This window comes from Rhinolophus ferrumequinum, chromosome 10 (genome assembly GCF_004115265.2).
Source record: "Rhinolophus ferrumequinum isolate MPI-CBG mRhiFer1 chromosome 10, mRhiFer1_v1.p, whole genome shotgun sequence".
Lineage (NCBI taxonomy): Eukaryota > Metazoa > Chordata > Mammalia > Chiroptera > Rhinolophidae > Rhinolophus > Rhinolophus ferrumequinum.
In genome coordinates, this window is record NC_046293.1 from 88874150 (window position 1) to 88895580 (window position 21431).

The window sequence follows — 21431 nt, forward strand, 5'->3', positions numbered from 1 at the left end:
CATTGCCACTGATGGGAGATTCTTTGTACTGTAGGGTGATACAGAAGCTTCAAGCAAAACAAATAGCTTGATAGTATTAGATTTCTGATGCCTTTTGTTATCAGACCTGCTCCTTGGTTGTTTCTGAACTGTTTCGTTTTCTCTGAAAAGTCTTGTCTGTATTAGGAAGAGCCTGATTATACTGTACCAAATCAGTGATTCAGGAATATCTGGACTGTGCCTCTCATGTCCATACAGCCTTTGTTCTCTCTATTTTCCCTACAGAATAACCTTTTATTCAATTTTACTAGTATCATAGTTATAATGTCGTTTATTTAAGACAGATACCAGAGTGTAAGTCGGGTGACAAGCACGCCTTAAGTAGATATGTCTTACTCTTACGCTTCTGCATTTGAATTAGCTGATTTGCTGTCCAGTATGCAGTCTTTATTGTTAGTATTGCATGGATTGAATTTCCCTTCCCTGTTTGTAGGTGCTGACAGTGGGTACTGAACTTCCAGCTGGCACTCCATCCAGTGAGCAGCTGCCACCTTTGCCAGGACCTTCACTAACTCAGGTACCCAAGACTTGGTGGATTTCTTTTGTACCCCTACTTCCTTTTATAAAGCTTATTTAAATTCTCCTTGCACAATCTTCTGGCTTCTGCTTGACTTTGACATTGTAACAACTTTCTTTTAAAACAGTGTAGATGATGAGGCCCTACTTAAAGTTAGAGGCTTCATAGTTCTTTTGTAATGTTGCTTCAAGTAATCTGGAAAACATGTAATATTTTTTTTCATATCTTATGAAGAAAGAAAATAGCCAAGTTGACATTTTGCCAGACAAATACAATACCTTCTCTCATTCACACTTTCCTAGAATACCAGCTGGAAATGAGTATTTTAAGTATGAGATAAACAATTCTAGATCATTGTGGAAGTAAAAAATTACATGTAAACAAAATTAACTTTGAAAGTTCCTTAAGAAACGGTACCATACTGATAACTGATAATGCCCTTTTTCTGTGAGTTCAGTTGCAACCAGTTTTTCCTTGAATTTGACGTTTCTTTCAGTGACCACCTAATAAAGTAATTGGCTTACATGTAAGTGGGTATAAGGGTGATGTTTCATAAAAAATACATATTATACCTTTAAATACAAAAATCACACAGCTCGGCTAACATGAGATCACTCATAGCGGGACTGAGACCAGTGGCGTTCCTGTGAGACTCCTACCTCACTCGTTCTGCTCACTGGCTAGCATGCGGTCAGGATCGTCTGCACTATTTTCATTCTTCTTCCCTTCCCCAGCCTACCCTACCACCCACACATTTAGTTGAATTCCCATAGGAAGTACTCATTATGCATCCATTGTAACCATGAAAAGGTTCTGTTGTGGGACAGGCTAGGAAACATTGAAACTAAATTAGGAATTTATGTTAGAATCATATATAAGAAAATCACAGTAAATCACTAATTTGAGAAGTCTGAATTTATCCCTACTTCTTGAATCCCAGATACACAGTAGAACATAATTTAAGGAACTTGCTATAATAAAGTAATAGCTCCAACCAAGAACCCACTCCATGAGGCACTAAGTTTTGAAAAAATTGCATTGTGAAAGTCTGTAAATTAGCAGTTTTAAACCTATTTTCTCATTGAAAACATGTATTCAAATTCCAGGAGGGCTCAAAGTGTGATGAGAAACAGTAAGTGAGACACGTGGAGGGATGAGGGTGGCTGGATAGTTAGGCCTGCATATAGAGAGGGAAAAGCGTTTGTAAGGCTATAGAAGAGTCAGTTGATAGAAGCCAGGATAGATGTAGGGTTAGAGACTGTGGCAAAGGGTGAAAGTGATGGTCTTGGGGACGATGGTAATACGGCCCAGGTAACAGGATGGAATAAATATTCAGACCTCCTGTTCCTCCTTGTGGCCATCTATAGGGTGTAAGCATATAGATTGTTAGGACCATCTTTTATTCATAAGGACAAGCTCTGAGAAAAAGGAAATGGGGAAGGTGATACAATTATTGCCAATAGATCTCCATACATTCTTCAGAATATATTTTTAAGGAGAGGACAAATAGACAACTTTTCTATCACTTTAAGTAACCTCAAATATAAAAGGTAAGAAATTAGAAACAATAAAAATACATGTAACAGTTTCTCTAAGGCTTGAGAGGTTGACAGAATTTTGGAGAGACTGATAGATCATTCCAACAGCATAACTAAGTTGAACTTAGTATATTGAATTTTATATTCAGTGAATAGACAAATGTTACGTTGTGTCAGTCTGACGCATAAAACAGTATGTCATGTATAACAACTTGGCTGTCCGTAGTAGCTGTGAATGCACCAAAGATTTAGACTTACTGTGCTGGTTTTTGCTCAGTCCCAGCAGCCTCTGCAAGACCTTGACACTCAGCCAAGAAGAGCGCTTAGTTCAGAGACTACTGAGGTGGCATGTGCAATCGGTGTAAGCTTTGAAAATCTTGATCAAATCTTCCCATAACCCTAATATATTACATTCCAGGGACATAAACTGTAAGCTAGACTATTTGTTAGTACTTTTAACCTGCTTGTTGCAGCCAACAAAAATGAGACAGATTAATGAAAGATGAACGCTGACCCAACAGTATAATTATGAAAGAAAAATACTTTTCTTACCTCTGGTTAGAATTATACCATAGATCAAACCTATGGATTTTGTATTTATGCTTTGGAGGAGGCTATCCTTTAAAGTTTTAACTTCTTTCTTTTAGGCTTGTGACGCAATAATGTTCCGATTAAAACTACTTTTCTATGAATGAATATTCAAGTTATACTCAAGTATCCCATGAGAAAACAATGACAAAAGTTGTATAGAAGGACTAAGACTCAAAAATTCTTCTTAAAAAATCTGTGTTTCTTTACATCGGACTTATTATTAGGCTGTAAAAAAAAAAGGAAAGAAAATTCCCTCAGACATAAGTGTTTCTTCACATGTACTGTCTTTCTGCCCTTTAGAAAGACCAGAGGAAAGCCAGCAGGACAAAAGTTTAAGAATGACTGAGCTAAAAATTTTGTGGTCTCTGTGTGTGTTTTGCAGCCTGTGTCCGTGGCGGCTCCAACAGCAGTGTCAGAAGCGGGAGCACAGCCTCAGAAGGACGGTGAGAAGCATCCTCCTTCCTCTTCTGTTACCACTTCCAAACCTCCCTGTAATTGACTTGAAAGGTTACTCTTTTAAAGACACATTCTTGAGAATGTAGGTTTATTTGAGATTACTTTAAAGAACATTTTTATGTATTTCATGACTGAGGAGCATTGATACTAATATCCAGAGGATGTAATATTAGCAAATCAATAAATCTTTTACATTGTTCTTTTTTTTTTTGGAGGGGGAGCATGCAAAGGGTAATGATAGTTTCTTAGCATAAAAAACCCTTTGTTATTAGCTAGAGCAGATCCTTGCTAAGAGAGATGAGGAAATTCAAGCATACATATGCAAAAGTTAGCTTACTGGTAACTTCTTGGCTTTTGTGACACTGAATATATAGAGATAGAGATAAACTTGAACAAATACAAGATTTCAATTATTCAGTTTAAACATTATTTTTATCTATTTTTGGAGTCTTTAAAATTGACATGTCCATAAAATATAATCTCTGTAGAAAGGCATATTTCCAACTTAATTTTGTAAAATTATTTATACCAGCAACTTTAGTATTTTATTAATACTTTTGTCGCCATGTGTTTAGTCATTAATATATATCAACTACTGCTACTCTAAAGTTTTGTTGTGAATCGATTTTTACTAAATCATCAGTCCCACAGAACCTAGGAAATTATAGCTTGTAGTTTTTGTCGCCTTGTCTTTCAGAGTTAGATTTATTCAAAAGTAAAAATGTTAAATGTGAGCTATACTTATTCAGTGTGATTTTTATATGGCACATGCCTAATATTAATTTTCCCTTTTTATAATATGTCCATTCTCAGTACCACCTGACAAATGTTATTTCCCTATATAACTATTAATGAGATTACTTAAATGCTGTTACTTCTTCCTGTCTTTTTTAAATGCTAAATTTCACTTAAAACCCATCTAAATTAAAATATTTTAAGGGAATTGGCTCTCATTTTATAAGAAGTGACTTGAAAATCACTGGGACAAACTATAGAGTCTAGAAGTGGACAAACTAAAAGAGAATGTACCATATGAAAAAGGTGGTCTTTCAAATCAGAGAGAATGATGGGCTGTTTCAGGAAATGGTTTGGGACAACTGGACAGCCATCTGGAAAATGCAAAGATAGATCGCTGGCCTAGATTGAAATGATTCCAGAGGGATCAAAGATGGAAAGTGATGTCATAAAGTAGTACTGTAAAGAAGGCATAAAAGGAATAGTTTTCTTTCAACTGTTTAGAGCAGGATCAACAAACTTTTTCTATAAAAGGCCAGAAAGTAAATATTTTAGGTTTTGTTGGTCCTATAATCTCTGTCACAACTACTCAGATCTCCTTTTTGTAGCCCCAAAGCAGCAGCAGACAGTACATACATGAGTGAGTTTAGCCGTGTTCCAATAAAATTTATTTACAGAAACAAGCAGTGGGCTGAATTTGGTCCATGGATTGCAGTTTGATAATCCCTGATAGAGAGAAAGGTGTTATTACGTTTAATACCCAACCCAGAAGTAGTAATAAATTTAAATTTTCGGCATGGAAAGAAAATGCCATTCAGTCAAAGATAAATGAAAAACTGGGGAATGTATGTGTGTACATCTATTCATATTACAATAAGGGCTATTTTTGCTAATAAAAAAAGTTCCTATAAATTCAGCATGGCCCCCAAAGTAGTCAAAAGATACAGAAAAAAATAAACTTAGGCATGAACATACGTAACTTCCTTCGTGGTAACAGAAATACAAAGTAAAACTCCACGTGATAGCATTTCCCGATTCTCATTGGTAAATTCAGGAGTTTAACAACTTGGTGCAGCCTCTTTGGAGATCAATTTAGTAATGTCTATCAGAGTTTTTAATTGAAATGATTCAGCACTTCCATTCTTAGGTATTTATTCCACAGATCTATAAGAAAATATTTATTAGAGCATTTTTATAATAGCAAGAGGTTTGAGTAACTTAAATGTTCATCAGTAAAAGCCTAGTTAAAATGTGGTACATCTTTTGAAAATTTATATGAGCATACATACAGTACAAGACGATGCAGCCATTAAAAAGAATGATACATTGATATAGAATGAACTCTAAATTCTATCATTAAATGAAAATACCAAAATCGGTATTCTACTAGTTGTATAAAATAAGGAAAATGCTCATATAGATAGATCTACATTATCTCTAGAAAGAAACTCAAACAAGTGATTGTCCCCAGAGAGGAGGACCTAGGTGGCTTTAAAGTTCCTCCAAACTACTTACCAATGATTCTGACACCTTTACTGCCCTGTTCTAGGATTTTGCCTAAGTGCTGCCTAATCAATTTGCAATAGCTGGTTTTCATGTAAAAATAGGTCTTTAATATCCTAGGTAGAACCTCATTGTTACCTTCACTTATTTATATCTTTGAGCTAAAGAATGAACAATTGAGTATAACTGCCTGTTAACCTGAGTTTTTATACTATCTCTTAATGTTGAAGTTAAGCTGCAAAGCTGCTTTTGTTATACATTGGTCCCCCCTATCTGGGGGGGGTTAACGCTCCAAGACCCCAGTGAAAAGATGCTAACTAAAAAGTGATGCTGATGTAAGTTCCTTTCGTCTACATGTCTTTCTTTCAGTTTCTCAAGTCACAGAAGGTATTGTCCTAGCAACTAGTTCAGGAACTGGTGTTTTTAAGACGGGGCGATTTCAGGTAAGACGATGGCTGTTCCTTGCCTTGATTCTCTCTTTTGGGGGAGTGTGTAGTTAATAAAATTATTACCTACCTTTTGGGATATAATTGCCAATTTGGCGATGTAGTTCTTTTGTATAGCACTTTATAGCTCTTATTATTTTCCCCTTAAAACTAATACATGCTAATTGAAAGAAATATAGACCAGTAGAGAAACAATAGGTTGTGATACTATCTGCCCATCCTCCCACCCTTTCCAGGATTACTTTTTTGGGGTGTACTTCCTTCCATTCCTTTTTCCATGTACATGCATCTAAAACTGACCCTGCTTCTCCTCTGAATGATACTTTATAGCTTTTTTTCCCATCTAGTAATTCATTTACCAAATCATTTTCCTGTTACTCATCAGGTTGCTTTTCCAACATAATAAGTGAAGTAACCATAAACATCTTTGTATATAAAAATATTTTCCACATTTAGGATAATCTCCTTAGGATTAATTTCTGAAGTAAAAATACTGAGTCAGCATCAAGTGATATTATATCCTTTAATTTTTCCAGTTGGCCCAGTAAGTGAACATTTTCAGACTCTTAGTACGTACTGCCAAACCAGCTGTGAAAATCCTTTTTATTTCTACTTTCACAACTACTTTCCAATTGTTCTCATGATGGCACTTGGAGTTGGGGGCAGTCGACAATACTTTTGTCATTTGGAAACTGAGGTTCTGAGAGTTTATGGCTGAGCTCAGTATGTATTTATAATCCATGGACAAAGTAGGACAAGGATCCTCCTATTAGTACCTTAGTTGTGTTGGTTCTTGAAGCTTAGCTGGCTTTTAACATTTATTGAATTTAATCATTGTAGTTTTTCTTATTCACAAGCAGCCTTCATGATTCCATGACCAGTTGTTATTTGCATTTTCACTAATATTTGAGTCTGAGTCCTGTGCATAATGTAAGATATGAAAGTTAGTCATTTACTCGGTAAGGTAACCGCCAGCCACTCAGAATCTACATCTCATCTGTACTTCTCAGTACAGATAGGTTGTTCTCTATAATGGTACCCCATTTATTTTCACAGTCAAATACAGAGGGACTATGCAAACAGACAGACTACTTACTGGCTAGGAAATAAAGTGATTCCATTTTTTTTATGGTCCATTCTGAAAATCGAATATTGGGGACTTTGTCTTTTAATCTTTCCATCAGGTTTCAGTTGCAATGGATGATGCCCAGAAAGAGGGTAAAAATAAGTCAGAAGATGCAAAGTCTGTTCATTTTGAATCCAGCACTTCAGAGTCCTCGTTGCTGTCAAGTAGTAGTCCAGAAAGTACCCTGGTGAAGCCAGGGCCTAATGGGGTAACCATCCGTCGTGTCTCTTTAGATATGCCAGATAGTGCCCACAAAATTCCTGCCTCAGAAGCAAACTCAGAAACTGGGCAGCACACCAAGGTTGGACGTTCTCAGATGACAACGACAGCAAACAAAGTAGGTCGTTTCTCTGTTTCGAGAACTGCAGACACGATCACTGAGGCAAAGAAAGAGGGACCAGTGGTATCTCCTCCTCCTCCTTTTACGGATTTGGAACAAGATGTTCTTCCTGCTGCGATACCAAAGAAAGAAAAGCCTGACCTTTCAGAGCCTTCACACCTGAACGGGCCATCTTCTGACCTCGAGGCTGCCTTTCTAAGCAGGGATGTGGATGATGGTTCAGGGAGTCCACATTCCCCCCAGCAGCTGAGCTCCAGGAGCCTTCCCATCCAGAATCTAAGTCAAAGCCTTAGTAACTCACTCAACTCCTCTTACATGAGTAGTGACAATGAGTCAGATATTGAAGATGAAGACTTAAAGTCAGAGCTGCGCCGACTACGAGAAAAGTAAGTCCATTTGCTCTTGTGAGAGTGGCAGAAGCAAACCTAACTCGTGGTGCCTCGATTAGTGTTCTTTTCACTGCAACATACTTGTATCTCATTTCTTTTAAAGAGAGGATGATATGCAAAAGCTAGTTATCTGAATGTAGTTCTTATGGGGTCTCTTGTACTCAAAAAGACCCAGCATTTCTAGTTATAGCACTTCTCTGGCACCTTTGTGTTGTTACTATACTATTATTTTTATTAATAGCACTTTCTAACATTATTAACTAATCTTGGCTGTTCACTAGTCTACCAAAAGAATCCAGTGCAGATGATGCTAGCAGGTTTTGTTGATCATATTTGGCAGACTGGATCAGAGTAGCTGTCTAGCCTCACAAGTCAGGAAATCTTTCTCTCCTGACACATCATCATCCATTTGTTGTTGGCCAGGAGCTTGTTGGATTTTGGCTCCAGTAATGGAGGCCAGCAAGATGAATTAACAAACTAGAATTTCAAGGGAGTAGAAATTAGATTAAGTACATTTGGGGCAAAGATTCAAAAGTAAGTAAATACTTGAGTGGAGGTTAACAAATATGTTAATTCTTGTTTCAACGAAGATGGTTTTATATTTTTGAATTATGTTCGGTTATCTTTCATAGACATCTTAAAGAGATTCAAGACCTGCAGAGTCGCCAGAAGCATGAAATTGAATCTTTGTATACCAAACTGGGCAAGGTTCCTCCTGCTGTCATCATTCCCCCAGCCGCCCCCCTTTCAGGGAGAAGAAGGCGACCCACTAAAAGCAAAGGCAACAAATCTAGTCGTGTCAGTTCCTTGGCGAGTAAAAGCCCCCAGCTTTCAGGTAAACCCCTGACCCAGGTCAGCTGTGTCTGTCCCATCTTTTGTTTCTGTCTCCAGTGGTACCTAAAACACATTGAACATAGTATTTTTGTTAAATTTCCAAGGAGTTTGACTTACCTGATATTCTTACTTCCTTGAATTCTGTACTCCCCATATTTATAGTACCTCTTTTTCAGTCTCTAGTAGTAGACTGGGTGAGTACAATGGCTTATTCTGTTGTAATCTGCATTGCTGTCTACTGGTAGCCTTCATTTATAGTTGTTCTTAAGGATAAAACATTTAGTTTCCCTGGTAACTCACCTCACATTTCCCCAACTCTTGGGCAGTTGGAAGAAAATACAGTGACCTCTACTTAGTAAACTCCAGGTAGGTTCTGCCTTTTAATGAATGAATTCGTTGTACTTGTAACTGGGGTGAATATAAATTTCATATAGATATTTGGTTATGTCTTAGTGGTAATTTCCTTGCTTAAAGTTTTTATTTCATTACCTATTTGGAATAAAGAACTAGTGGTTGTAATTAAAAAAATAGTTACATCATAAACTCTTGTAATAAATTATAGTTACCTATTTTAATTGTGATAAAGAGTTTTTACCCTTCGGTGAAATTATGGTAATGTTAACAGATAATTAGTTGAAAAGTAGAAAAGTCTGAAGTAAGTTTATACCTCATAGCTGTTCTGCAGATCTAAGAGAAAGAGGTTGGAGAGCAGTTGCAAACTTCTTAGTTAGCAGCTTTCCATTCTCTGGAAGATTTTAGAGACCCAAACCCTTCTCTAGCATGTTAAAACCAATTCATTAGTAGAGATGTGATTCTAAGGGATATCAGCTAATTCAGATTCTGACCCCAATTTTGACATATTTTTTGGATGGACTTCTTTTCTGCTAGTTACTAAGGGACAGAGAAAGTAGTAGTCAATTTCAAGACACCTGACTGGTGATTAAAGGCCACCTACTATGGATAATTCTAAATATGCATGACTCTAGTCACCTCCATCATTTTGTACGTGATCTGACGCATGCTTAAAAGAAAGACTAAACAGAGACTGCTTACCAAACCTATCTGTATTGTGATCCGACTCAGTGTTTTAGAGTTGGGTAAAAAAGGCAGCTGTGGAATTGCAAAATGGAATTCTCTCTTATCCACAGCATATGCTAGTCTTCTTAGCTCAGATTTGTGAACCATGTGGGTTATCTAAAGCAGAAAATCTCTTGGGATAGTTTCCTGAGCCCTGTTGCCTGTCGATTCGCATGTCATTGCTCACTTCCCCTCTCGTTAATTCATCAGGTACAGCTTTTGACCCATTGGTTACCAGTCAGTGGGTTGAATTGGAGGGATAAGGACAGTGCCTGTTATGGGCGTTTGGAAAGCTGTACATGTTGCCTCATGTCGCTTTACATTCTGGCAGGTAATTTATCTGGTCAGAGTGCAGCTTCAGTCTTGCACCCCCAGCAGACCCTCCACCCTCCTGGCAACATCCCAGAGACGGGGCAGAATCAGCTATTACAGCCACTTAAGCCATCTCCCTCCAGTGACAACCTGTATTCAGCCTTCACCAGTGATGGTGCCATTTCAGTACCAAGCCTTTCTGCTCCGGGTCAAGGTAAGAAATCAAAGCACCCATCACCTTCCAGAAACATTAACATGGAGGTAGCTATTGCCACGTCCGGGACAAAAGCCTAACGACCCACCTGTTGTTAAGGTGGGTTGGAGCTGACCAGCTGACCAGAACACAGCCTGTGTGTTGTACATTTAAGGCACTTTGGGCTGAAAGGAGAAGTTGGGTAATGGTTAGAGTAGGTGCACTCGTGGCTCCCATCAGGTAAACAGCTTTTCTTCGAGGAATCACAGCAAAAAGTTACATCTGTGACTTATATGAGGCCTGATATAAATAAGTGACTCATTTGGGATTGTAACTTAGGCTTTAAGACTAGACTGAGATTCCCTGAACTAAATTCTGAGGGGTTTTAGCAGTTTTTGAAAGCTAATGCATTTGCTCAGCCAGTGTAGACTTTTTTAACTTCTAAGTATGGGAGTAGCATACTAAATGAATAGCCTGACAATTCAATTTTTTATCTATAATCCACTTCCCAAATGCAGTTTTATTTATTAATGATCACTCAGAACATTCCTGTAGAGGAAAGAGCTTCCAGTAACTTTAGAACAAGAACTGAAAGGAGTTGGGTATCTGGGTAGAAAAGAATGAAAGAAAATATAGCTAGCTAGGTGCTTTTGCCACCGTGTCACTGAAATTAGAGATTAGATCGTCTCTTTGCAACACGAGTGTATTTGTTGGAGCGCAAACAAGCTAGCAGTATTCCCACCGGGAAAGGCTTTAGAACTTTACAGGTGGAGACAACTGAGGCCCACTTCTCCTGTCTTACGTATCTGACCTTTCCCTAGAAGCTTGTTCTTCTGTGTCCATCTTAGCACATTTCACCACTCCAGCCTCAAGTTTCTAACATCTTGTAGTTGTGTTCTGTCTCTTCTCTCTCTGTTCTCCCCCGTTTCTCCCCTCTCACAGGCTGTGCGAAGTTTAACTGTGCATCTGAGCAGGTGACATTCAAACCTGGTGGCAGGAGGACCCGATTTCTGAGTACGCCCTGCTTGGCTCTTTGTGTGTAACACCTTTACTCCTTCCTCGTCCTTGTTTTTCTGCTGCTTGGATCTGATATTTCACGCAGTCCATTTTCATTTGTCTCTGTGTGTCATCTACTCAGCAGCTTGGCTGAACTATTACCCTCAGAAGTTTGGGTCCCTATGTTAATTATGATAAAAGATGTAGAAATCATAATAGGCTTCTATAAACTTCAAAATGACTTTCTGGTAGAATTGCTTTTTCACAGGTCCGTGACAGGGTAGAGGGGTGTCGGGGCTGTGCAGAGTGCTGGGTCATTTAGAACAAGGAAGGCTGAGCTCCAGCAGTCTCTTCAGTCCTGACCCGTGCGTGGGCTTTAGAAGTGACAGGAAGCATCCTGACCACTGATGCACTTAGGTCCCGGAAGCAGGTAAAAGAGTCGTTTGGAATCTTTTTTTTCTTGTCAATTAAGCCTAACTACGTATCAGCTGAAAAGATGATACCGTGTGTCCCCCAAAATAAGACCTAACCGGAAAATAAGCCCTAGCAGATTGTTCAGGATGACGTCCCCTGAACATAAGCCCTAATGCATCTTTTGGAGCAAACCTTAATATAAGACCCGGTCTTATTTTCGGGGAAACATGGTAGTGTCTCTTCACTGGATCTTTTCACCACCACTACCTTCTAACTTCATAAAATCAATAGTTCAAAAAGGGTTTCAGTGTAGTTATTCTCATAAAGCATTTATTCTATTAAAGACCAAGTCTTAGCACCTACAAGTGAAAAATGGTCTTTTTAAACATGATTGCTGGGATTTCCCAGCTTTCTTCTTAAAAACAGGATACAGTAGCGAGTCAGCCAACCTCTCCAGCCCATCTTCCCATATATGAAATGAAGACAATGCCTGTCTCCTAGGGTTGTTGTACAACTCAAGTAAGATGCCACAAAACCAGGTCGCACCATGAAACACCCATCATTTCCCTCTGATGAGCCATTGCCTACCTGGCACATGGTAATCAATAAATGTCTACTAAAATAAAAATGTAAAAAAAACAAAAATAAGGCTCAAGTAGAAAACTTTGTACTTAGTAGAAGATCTTTGGATAAAGATCTTCTCTGGTCAGGCCTCAAACTTCTGATGTGGTTATTGACGTGCTTCTTAAATGCATGTGCTGAGGCATCATGTTTCCGCGTGTGGTTCAGAGGTCCTTGGGCCTCACGTGTCACTGTCCAGAGCTATTCAACAGAGGAGGTGGAAGGCATTACCCACTTGGGTAGTTCTCCAAGCATGTGTGATTTTTGAGCGCTCAGATCAATGTATTTTCTGGTTAAACTAGGCTGGAACAAGATTATTAGCGTCTTGACACTTAAATAAGCCTTTAATTTATATTTCCCGCTAGAAATATGAAAAGACATTAATAGTAGGAGTAAGTGTTTTGAGGTAGAACGTGGCGTGTCAGGCCTATGGTATACAGCCTAGTGTCTGGGAATAGAGGGAACCAAGGCTTTTTGTAAATGATGTGATGGGTACCATTTCAAATGAATTAATTCAGTAAATTCTCATCACACTCTTAAAGGTGGGTGGTATTACACTGTTGTTCAAATGAAAGGGGTTAGAAATATTAAATCTTATCTCTTCCTTTTGGGTCTAAAGTGAGGGGCCTGACATCTGTTGAAGGCAGATCAGTATATATCACATGAGCCTTGGTGAACAAATGGCAAGAGGCAGATTTAAAGCAAATATGTACAGAAAAACCAGGTGTTTACAGGGGTGGAAGTCGGGATGCATTATTCTATGCCCTCAAAATAGATAATAGTTTAGAAGCACGGCTTGGCTTAATGCTTTATTTATTTTCAAAAGTTGCTTGTTTTCCATATACTTTTAAAGAGCTTTCTAGAGGGGAAGGCATTAGTATGTATGTCTAGGATGTGGAAACTCAGTAGCCAATTTAAAAATTAACTTAAAACTGTAACAGTGGTACTACCATCCTACTGTGGTAGAATTGATTGCTGATGAATTTAATGGAGTGCTTTTTAACAACCCAGCAGAAGAAACAGAAAGTGAGACATGGTCAGTAGAAAGACTGCTTGGGTATTTGAAATTCAAGCAGTGAGACCTGAGAGACTGGAATTCCTCCCCATCCTGAATGTTCACGCAGGGCATTACTCTTGTAGATGAGAAGAGTGGGTGTGGAAAGTCAGCCTCTGTCAGCCGGGTCCCACAGCCCGCCAGGTCAGCACGCTAAGGCTAACAGCCTGGAAGAGACTCCCATAGAACTACCTACCCCGGGGCAAAGTCTCCCAGGTCCTACCAGTCTGTCTCCCCTCCTGCTTTCTCCTGCTGGGACTTTGTGTGCTGTTTGGAGATTCTAAATATTTTACACTGATGTTTCTTTATCTTTAACACATTGCTCTCTCTTTGTGCTTCAGGGAAGATGGTGAAAAAAGTCTGTCCTTGCAACCAGCTCTGTAGTAATTATCTTTTCTTTCTGTTACTTTTGGTCCTTGATTGCAAAGCCTGTTGTCCATGAGTTCTTTGAACCTTGAAGCCTCACAACTCCCTGATTCCCAACTTCCATCTGTCTAGTTCTGCACCCTTTTCTAATATAGTCTTTAACATGCTGAACTACTGACCACTGGCTGTCCTTCCAGGTTAAGAAATCACCTCATAGTCAATGCTTTCAATGGTGACCCCCTGTGAGCCTACCTCTGTGACAGTTCGGGCTTGATAAGCCCATGGATATGTTCAGAGAGATCAAGGATTCCTGACTCCTTTGGGAAAGAATTCTTTAGTCAAGAACAATGTGCCAGCCACTGTTGTACCGACTGGAAAGTCAGCAGTGGTCACAGCGTACCGAAGCCTCACGTCTGCTAGATTGGCGAGGCCACCTTTGAGTTTGGCTTCTTAGACTGGTGGCTTCTCATTAAAGTGCAGACAGTGAACAATCCCAAAGGCCCCCTGGAGGCTCAACCAGAAAACCTTGTCCCTAGGGCACTGAGCAGTAAGTTGTGGCTACTAATAGGTCATTGTTACTACTGTGTTTCCCCGAAAATAAGACCAGGTCTTATACTGTATTTCCCTGAAAATAAGACCGGTCTTATATTAATTTTTGCTCCAAAAGACACATAGGGTGTATTTTCAGGGGATGTCTTATTTTTTCATGTACAACAATCTACATTTATTCAAATACAGTCATGTCGTTGTCTTCTGGAACATCGTCATAACGTACTAAATGCGTCCCTCTGGCTGAGATCTTAACTAGGGTTTATTTTCGGGGAAACACGGTAGGACTGGCGGCGTGAGGCAGGGAAAATGTATTAGGGCAAGAGAAAAATGAAAAACTAGATTTTGGGTGGTAAGGCACATACCACTTTGTAGAGCTTTTTGGCAGAAATGAGAAAGGGTTAGAGCTTAGTCAGCCCCCTGGAAGGCACAGGTGTCCTCAGGAACAGCCGTGTCACCAGAGTTCTGAAACACTTTCCTGTGAAGCGGGCTGAGGACGCCCCCATTTGCCGGGGCCGGAGAGTCGTCTTTTCAAAGGAGCTCATTTCTGGTCAAGAAAGATGCGTTTGTTTCCTCCTATAATGGGAAAGTCTGTTTCAGAAGCCAGAGTAAGAGGGTGGGCTGTTTGGTTGGCTCTCCCTTGTGGTATGAAGCCCGTTTTCAGAGCCCAGTACTGTGTAACATAGATTCAGATGAGACATGAATGTGGTTGTGAAGGGCCCTCGCAGCATGGGAGGTGGCCCGCATGGGACTAGGGACGTGTGGCTCCTGCACGAGCTCTGTGAGTACACGCTGTCACCCACAGCGCTGCCTGGACTGTGCTTCCGACGGCTCTGCCCACTTGGGATTACTTCTGGGTCTTGTGTTGTCTCACTTGCCATCAAGCTCACTAAGCAGCAGTCATTCCGACAGGATGACCGCCTTTTGCATGTGGTCCGCTTGCCTGCTGGATGTCTTTGTCACCACGGCCATCCCCGCTGCCTGTGTCCCACCCTCCACTGTCTCTCTCTGTCTCTCGCTACTTGAGGAAGGCTGTTTCCTGTGCTTCTGTATTTCCCACTTGGGGTTCCTGTCCCGTAGGGGTCTTCCTCTTTTCTTTACACACTGTATGTGCGATAGCGACCCCCTGCGGCCCCAGCGGGCGGGCACTAAGAAGTGAGCTGACACACCTGCAGGCTTCGTGTCTTGCCTCGGGCGTGAGAAGCATGTGAGCTCCCCCACTCTGCGGCCTACGTCCCAGTGAGCTGTTTCTCTAGTGCAGATATGCTTGTATGTGCCGTTCCGGGGGGTGTGGTACCAACCTGACTGGAGACCAGCAATGAATTAGAATGGGCTTTTCCATAGCAGAGTTGCTTCGATATGCTGCTGTGCCCTGGTGCTGCTTTGACCTTGAAAGCAGGAAAATGTGCATTTATTTAGCCCCCAGCATTGTTGGATACCTTAAGGCCTTGTGGCTCACATGTTACTTTTGTAGCTTTGATTTACTCTGCAGCAAATGTGAGATCTGGTAAGAAAGTCGGGGGTGAGGGTGAAAAACAAGACCATGACTCTTCTTTCCCTCTTCCCGAAAACTTGCCTCTTCGAATAATCTTCAGTGTGCCCTCCAGCAGAGCCGAAATCAGGCAGGACACAGACTCCTTTCTTTCTCATCAACCATAGAAATAGAATTCTTTCATTATAACCTCAAAGCTTCCTTCTCTCCTTCGTGCCCCTCCCTCAGCTGAATGAATGTTTCTCTTGCTTCCACACGAGCTGCTTGCTCTGCTGGGCAAGGGGAGGGGTGAGGATCCATGAACCAGGCGAAACTGAGGTCATCTTCAGGAAAAGCACGTCTTCCTGGAGTTGAAAGATTCAGGTGCACACAGAGAACCTCCCTCACGAGTAAGAAGGTTCTTTACTCACAGGAAATTGGGAGAGGCTGAAGCCTTAATTCCTCCCACGTTTATCGGACCAGGTGAAAAAACTTTTGAACAGCACGCTGTGTTTTATCACCTCTTTCTATTAAAGAACGCCTAAAGATTGGGCAGTACCCACATGGTTTTGGAACCCCATCTTCTCCTGGGCTAGGCGCCTGTCTTTGCATTTCTGTAACTCCTATTTCAACCCCGCCCCAGTGCTCAAGGGGTCTTTTTTTTTCTGCCCTGCATTCTGCAACATTCTAGAGCAGTTCTCCTCACTGACCATCCGGTAGCTCCCTGGTCAGTGCGATGCTGGGAAAGTGGGTGCTGGCCGAAAGTTCCAGCACCCTAAGATCCCGTGTGAGTGGCTGGAGGAGGTCCCTGCCCCGTGGCTACCACTGTTCTGAGTCGTTCAGCCTCACCCGCAGCTCCTGAATAGAATCTGGTTTCCTCCCTGTTAGCCCCAAACATTGGGCTACATGAGACCTTGGAATTCCTTCCTTGCATGGCTCCCCAGTCCATCCTCTCCTCATTCTGTGGCTTGCATTCATCATTCTGTAAAGTTTCTCTTCTTCCTGAAAACCGAATCCAAACGCCTTTTAATGGTTATATCCTGTCGCGTCTCTAACTCCAGGGACCAGCAGCACCAACACGGTGGGGGGAGCAGTGAACAGCCAGGCCGCCCAGGTGCAGCCTCCCGCCCTGACGGCCAGCAAGAAGGGCACGTTCACAGACGACCTGCACAAGCTGGTGGACAACTGGGCCCGAGACGCCATGAGCCTCTCGGGCAGGAGAGGGAGCCGAGGACACATGAACTATGAGGTACGTGTTCCCTGATCTGTCAGTGGCACGTTGGGTGGCAGACACCGAGGCCAGTGCTTGCTGTTCCCTGCCATGACCTTCTGTAGCTCATTACTGTTAACACGTAGACAGACAAGACAAAAACCAGCCAGCGACTTTTATTTTTCTTCCCTGAATCCTTCGCTCCCTCCCTGTTGGTCACGTCAGTTTTTTTCCTCCTTTTTTCTTCCACACCCTGAACCACATAGCACCCACTTCCCGTCAGAATGGGTTTTCTCGCCCGTTTGGTAAGTGTGAAGAGCCAGTCACTATGAGGGAAGGTTTTGGAAGATAAGAACAGTCCCGGTTCTAGAGTTACTTTAGCACCACCCACTTCACATCCATGCGTGTTACTCCCATACCACACTTTACAATTAGTTGTTTTGTTTTCAGGGCCCTGGAATGGCAAGGAAGTTCTCTGCACCGGGTCAGCTGTGCGTCTCCATGACCTCAAACTTGGGCGGCTCTGCCCCCCTTCCTGCAGCGTCAGCTACCTCTCTAGGTCACTTCACCAAGTCCATGTGCCCCCCACAGCAGTACGGTTTCCCAGCTCCCCCTTTTGGCACTCAGTGGAGTGGGACAGGTGGCCCAGCACCACAGCCACTTGGCCAGTTCCAACCTGTGGGAACTGCCTCCTTACAGAATTTCAACATCAGCAATTTGCAGAAATCCATCAGCAACCCCCCAGGTTCCAACCTGCGGACCACTTAGACCTAGAGACTTAACTGAGTAGATTGCGGGGCAGGAGGTGGAGTGTGAGAGGTGGGGGGTGGGGAAGTAGCCTGTATACTAACTCCTAGTGCTGCATTTAACTGGTTATTTCTTGCCGGAAAGGAATGTTTTTCATACTGCTTAGAGCCCTCAGGATGGAGACTCTGCCTCCTCCTTCCATTTACTGGAGTGGGACAAGAAGGAATGAGCAGCTTTCTTGCGATGGGGCAACTTCGAGCTCTGCCTCCATGTTTGCCCAACAATAAGGGCTAGGAAGGAGAAGGGTGTCCATCAGGAAGCTGCCAGAGCACGCAAGGGAAAACCAAACCCCACCTCTGTTTTCAAGTGGGTGGAGCTTTTCATTTCGGTGTCCACCCCAAATCCCTTATTCCCTCAGTCTAAACCACAAGACTAAAAACATAATTGGGCTCTCTCCTACCCTGTTCTCCCACCCCAGCTCTTTTTCTTTCTTTTCTATCTTTCTTTCTCTCTCTCTGGAACCCAGTGAGAGACAGCAGGGGGCTAGGTTCCCACCCTTTCTTACGATAGGTCACTAGTGCTTTAAGCAAATGATACGAGCAGCTCCGACTGCGGCATTAGCAGTGAGAAAAAACGTTCCCTGCGGACATGCAACTTTGCCATCAGTTTTGATGTGGAAACACTGTGATATATAAATGTTGTTGGACAACAGTAGTTTTAAGATGAAAATATGAAAGGTTTAAAAAGTTGAAAAAAAGCTAGCTCTGTCCTTTACTTATTGAGACACTTTAACTTTTTCCTTTGTATTTCCATTGTATTAGATAAATAAATGTGAATGTAAAATTGTATAAATTACTGTACTTGAATACTTCTGTTGTCCCAGTATTGCTTGCTGGATATTTTAGTGCCTTGGACTTCCATTGCTTCTGCCGTTAGCATCTACTTCTCAACAGACCCCAGACCAGCAAAGGGCATGTGGGAGGAAATCAAAGGGCCACAAGACCCCAGCAGTGGGTTATGCCAAAGGGAAATTGAAAGAGTACTTTTTTTTGGTCATTCAACTAGTTTGTCTAGAGCAGGTGTAAGATGAGCAGGGTGAGAAGTGAAGTCGACATCAGTGGTTGAAAGCAGAAAGTTCTGTTTCAGGAACAGTGAGGAGGGTTGTTGTCACAAAATTGGGCAATTTAAAAGATTAAGGGTGGTGTGTGATAAGTGAATGAAAAAGACTAAAGAATGGAAGAACAGACTTGTTTTGAAGATAGGCGATGCCTGGCCAGTAGATGCCAGAAGCCTTACTCATTTGAGCTGGGCTTGAACAGACCTAGAAGAAATGGCTGAATATAAAGGGAAGGGAGTAGGGGCTGGTTTTGAAGTTGGGAAACCTGATAGTGAAAAGTCAGAGGGAGAAAGTTGCTCTAAGAAAAACTGTTTGGATTGCTTTCTTGTTGCAAATGTACCATGCATTTCTCAGCTGGGGGTACTGTTTTTCTGGAAAGTGGACCCACATCTAAATTAAGCATTGTAGGAAAGAATGCTTATTCCTACTCTTTTCCTATATGATATCCAAGCGGTTGCAGGATCATAATCTCTTGTGCCACCTTTATTTCTACAATTGCAACTGGTATTTTCACATTTCATATAAGCAAATATTCCCCATAAGTAATAACTGCAACCAACCAGTATTATTTAGTGCTAATTTAATGGGCAGTTCTGTTCTTTTCAGAGCTTTCAGGAAATACTCTCCTAATTGGCTATATTTGGGATCTCTATTAGCTGTGAAGATGGGGAAAGAAGGTGGGACTTAATTTTTTGGGTGCTTCTTGAGTTGAGAAATTGACGTATTTCAACCTCTCCCCCACCTCACGGCACAGCCCAGCAATCACAGTAGGAAAAGCCTGGCTGGCTGGCCCATCCTGTCGTTCCTTTATGGGCACTGTTTTCTTTAGTAAGTAAGCCTAGTCCCCAGAGAGGCAAATGAAAGCTGAAGGTACTAGGAAGGTAGAAATGAGAAGGGCAGGGGTTCCAAGCCCTGCTTCAAAATTGTTTACTTATCTGTTCTCTGCTTATAATTCTTGGGGAGATGATGAGTGAGGATAGAACAAAGAAGGTATCGAGTACATGAGAAACAGACCACCTAAGACAAATGAAACAACACCTTCTACCAGAGGAACGAGGGAATCAAATGCAGCACATTATTTTATTTTGGTTTAATAATTTTGAGATCTCTTCACTCACACACAAAAAGAGCTGGTTTTATTTACTGTTGATTTTTCTCCCTCCTGTGGATGAAATAACTGAAGCCTAGAGGAATGAACTAGTGCTACTGAACTGTTTAAATTATTTGTGTTAATAGTACACTTTGAGTCTCTTTTTTCCACATTAAAAAAAAAATCTTTCTGAATTTTAAGTGTTTTCCTTACATTATTTAACAATGTACACTGTTTAAAAAAAAAACAAACTGAATTCAAACCTTGGGGGTTTCTCCGCAGCCGTTAATTGTACATTTTGCACTAACTCTGGGTGTTGCGCTTCTTGTAAGATTGCGCCTTGTGCTTCAGTTTGTTACCTTTGTAGACTTATTTAATGAAACCATTCAAATAAACCAAACTTTGCTTTTGAGTTGTGGGGTTTCATTTCCAGACAATTCCTTTTTCATGATCTCATTAGCTCTGTTTTGTGTGCAATTTCTGACGATTCCTAACTGCAGGAACTTAGTTTAGCAGTAACTGACTGAATCTAAAACTGTGCTGCAGACAAGGGAGGTGCCGTTTGTTCTGAAGAGAACGCTAAGGGGTCAAAATCAGAAGCTGACTACCACTGAACTGCACAACAGCAGGTGAGGTCAGGGAGGTAAAGGTAGGCTGCTGCCTCTTGCGCAGGGGCAGAAATGGTGGACGCCTTCCTGTCCTTTGCGCTCCTTGCCGCAGGTTCCCAGCTCCCCACAAACAGGTCTGGGATCCAAAAAATAAAATAATAAAAGCCACTGCTTCCAGATTAGATAAAACGCACAGCCCAAAATTCACCTTAAAAAGTCAATTTGCAAGCTCATTATTTGGGGGAAAGAATTATGAAACATCTAGACATGATGAAGAAACTATGTTAAGGTGGGTGGTATCTCACATCTGAAATGGGGAAACAGAAACAGCTACTTAGATCTTCTATTTTGTTACAAAGTGCAGAATTTCTTTTGCACTCTTGAAATGCCTTTTCTTTGGCCTTAGATCATGGTTTCCTCCATTAGAAAACAGTGCAGGGTAGTGACACCGTAAACCTGTAAGAGATTATCATCGATGAAGATTACAGCCTGAATTAATGGAAACGTAAAAGCACTGCAGGCTTTGTTCTCAGCATTAAAACATGGCGCCCTAAGGTGAGGGGGGCAGAGATGACTCAGTCATTTCCTGGAGGCACGTGGTGCTGTGGTGCTGACGAGTATGGCTCCTACACTTCAGAGCAGGCGGCCACTGGTGATTCCTAAAAGTTCTGTATTTATTAACAAAATGGCTTAGGAATAAGTAATCAAGAGCGAAAAGAGATTTAATCTCCCCAGAGCCGCCTACTGCAGTATGTGACAAGCTTTTTTAAAGGGCTTGTTTTCTAACCGCTCAGCTTTACCTGCAGGAGGCTCCAGGAGTCAAATCCTTTGGAAGAGTTCAGAATGAAGGTAAGTCCTTGGAAATAAAGCTCATCCCCTAGCAGTGCTGACCAATTTCATGACCAAAAAGTTTTCTCAAGTCTGCTCTGTGACAGAGTCCAGTGATGTGACCTGAGCCTCTGTTAAGGTGGCTCCAGCTTCCTTTTCTTCGTGTTCTGGTTCTCCCGATAGAAATCACAGTTGCCTATGGAAGAAAAAGTCATTTAAATGGAGCTGCCATGATTTTTAAAGTGAGAAATAAATTCATAGCTA

General features: G+C 41.4%; 2 protein-coding genes across 18 annotated transcripts in view; one reads left to right on the forward strand and one right to left on the reverse strand.

Moving 5' to 3' along the window:
- The window catches only part of WNK1 (WNK lysine deficient protein kinase 1), a 144866-nt gene extending 124723 nt beyond the window's left edge, over window positions 1–20143 (forward strand). For 9 of the 17 annotated variants that reach the window (XM_033116746.1, XM_033116753.1, XM_033116754.1 and 6 more), the window contains 11 exons: window positions 473–556; window positions 3068–3128; window positions 5749–5822; window positions 7010–7677; window positions 8313–8515; window positions 9923–10117; window positions 11039–11131; window positions 13523–13564; window positions 15692–15718; window positions 16629–16816; window positions 17228–20143. In XM_033116746.1, coding sequence (XP_032972637.1) covers window positions 473–556; window positions 3068–3128; window positions 5749–5822; window positions 7010–7677; window positions 8313–8515; window positions 9923–10117; window positions 11039–11131; window positions 13523–13564; window positions 15692–15718; window positions 16629–16816; window positions 17228–17545 — 1953 coding nt within the window. In that variant the 3' untranslated portion in view covers window positions 17546–20143. The remainder of the gene's footprint in view (window positions 1–472; window positions 557–3067; window positions 3129–5748; window positions 5823–7009; window positions 7678–8312; window positions 8516–9922; window positions 10118–11038; window positions 11132–13522; window positions 13565–15691; window positions 15719–16628; window positions 16817–17227) is intronic. The other 8 variants (XM_033116752.1, XM_033116761.1, XM_033116762.1 and 5 more) reach the window with 5 other exon arrangements.
- RAD52 (RAD52 homolog, DNA repair protein) overlaps window positions 19693–21431 on the reverse strand; it is a 30427-nt gene continuing 28688 nt past the window's right edge. Inside the window, 1 exon segment of the mRNA XM_033116764.1 lies at window positions 19693–21363. Coding sequence (XP_032972655.1) covers window positions 21302–21363 — 62 coding nt within the window. The 3' untranslated portion in view covers window positions 19693–21301.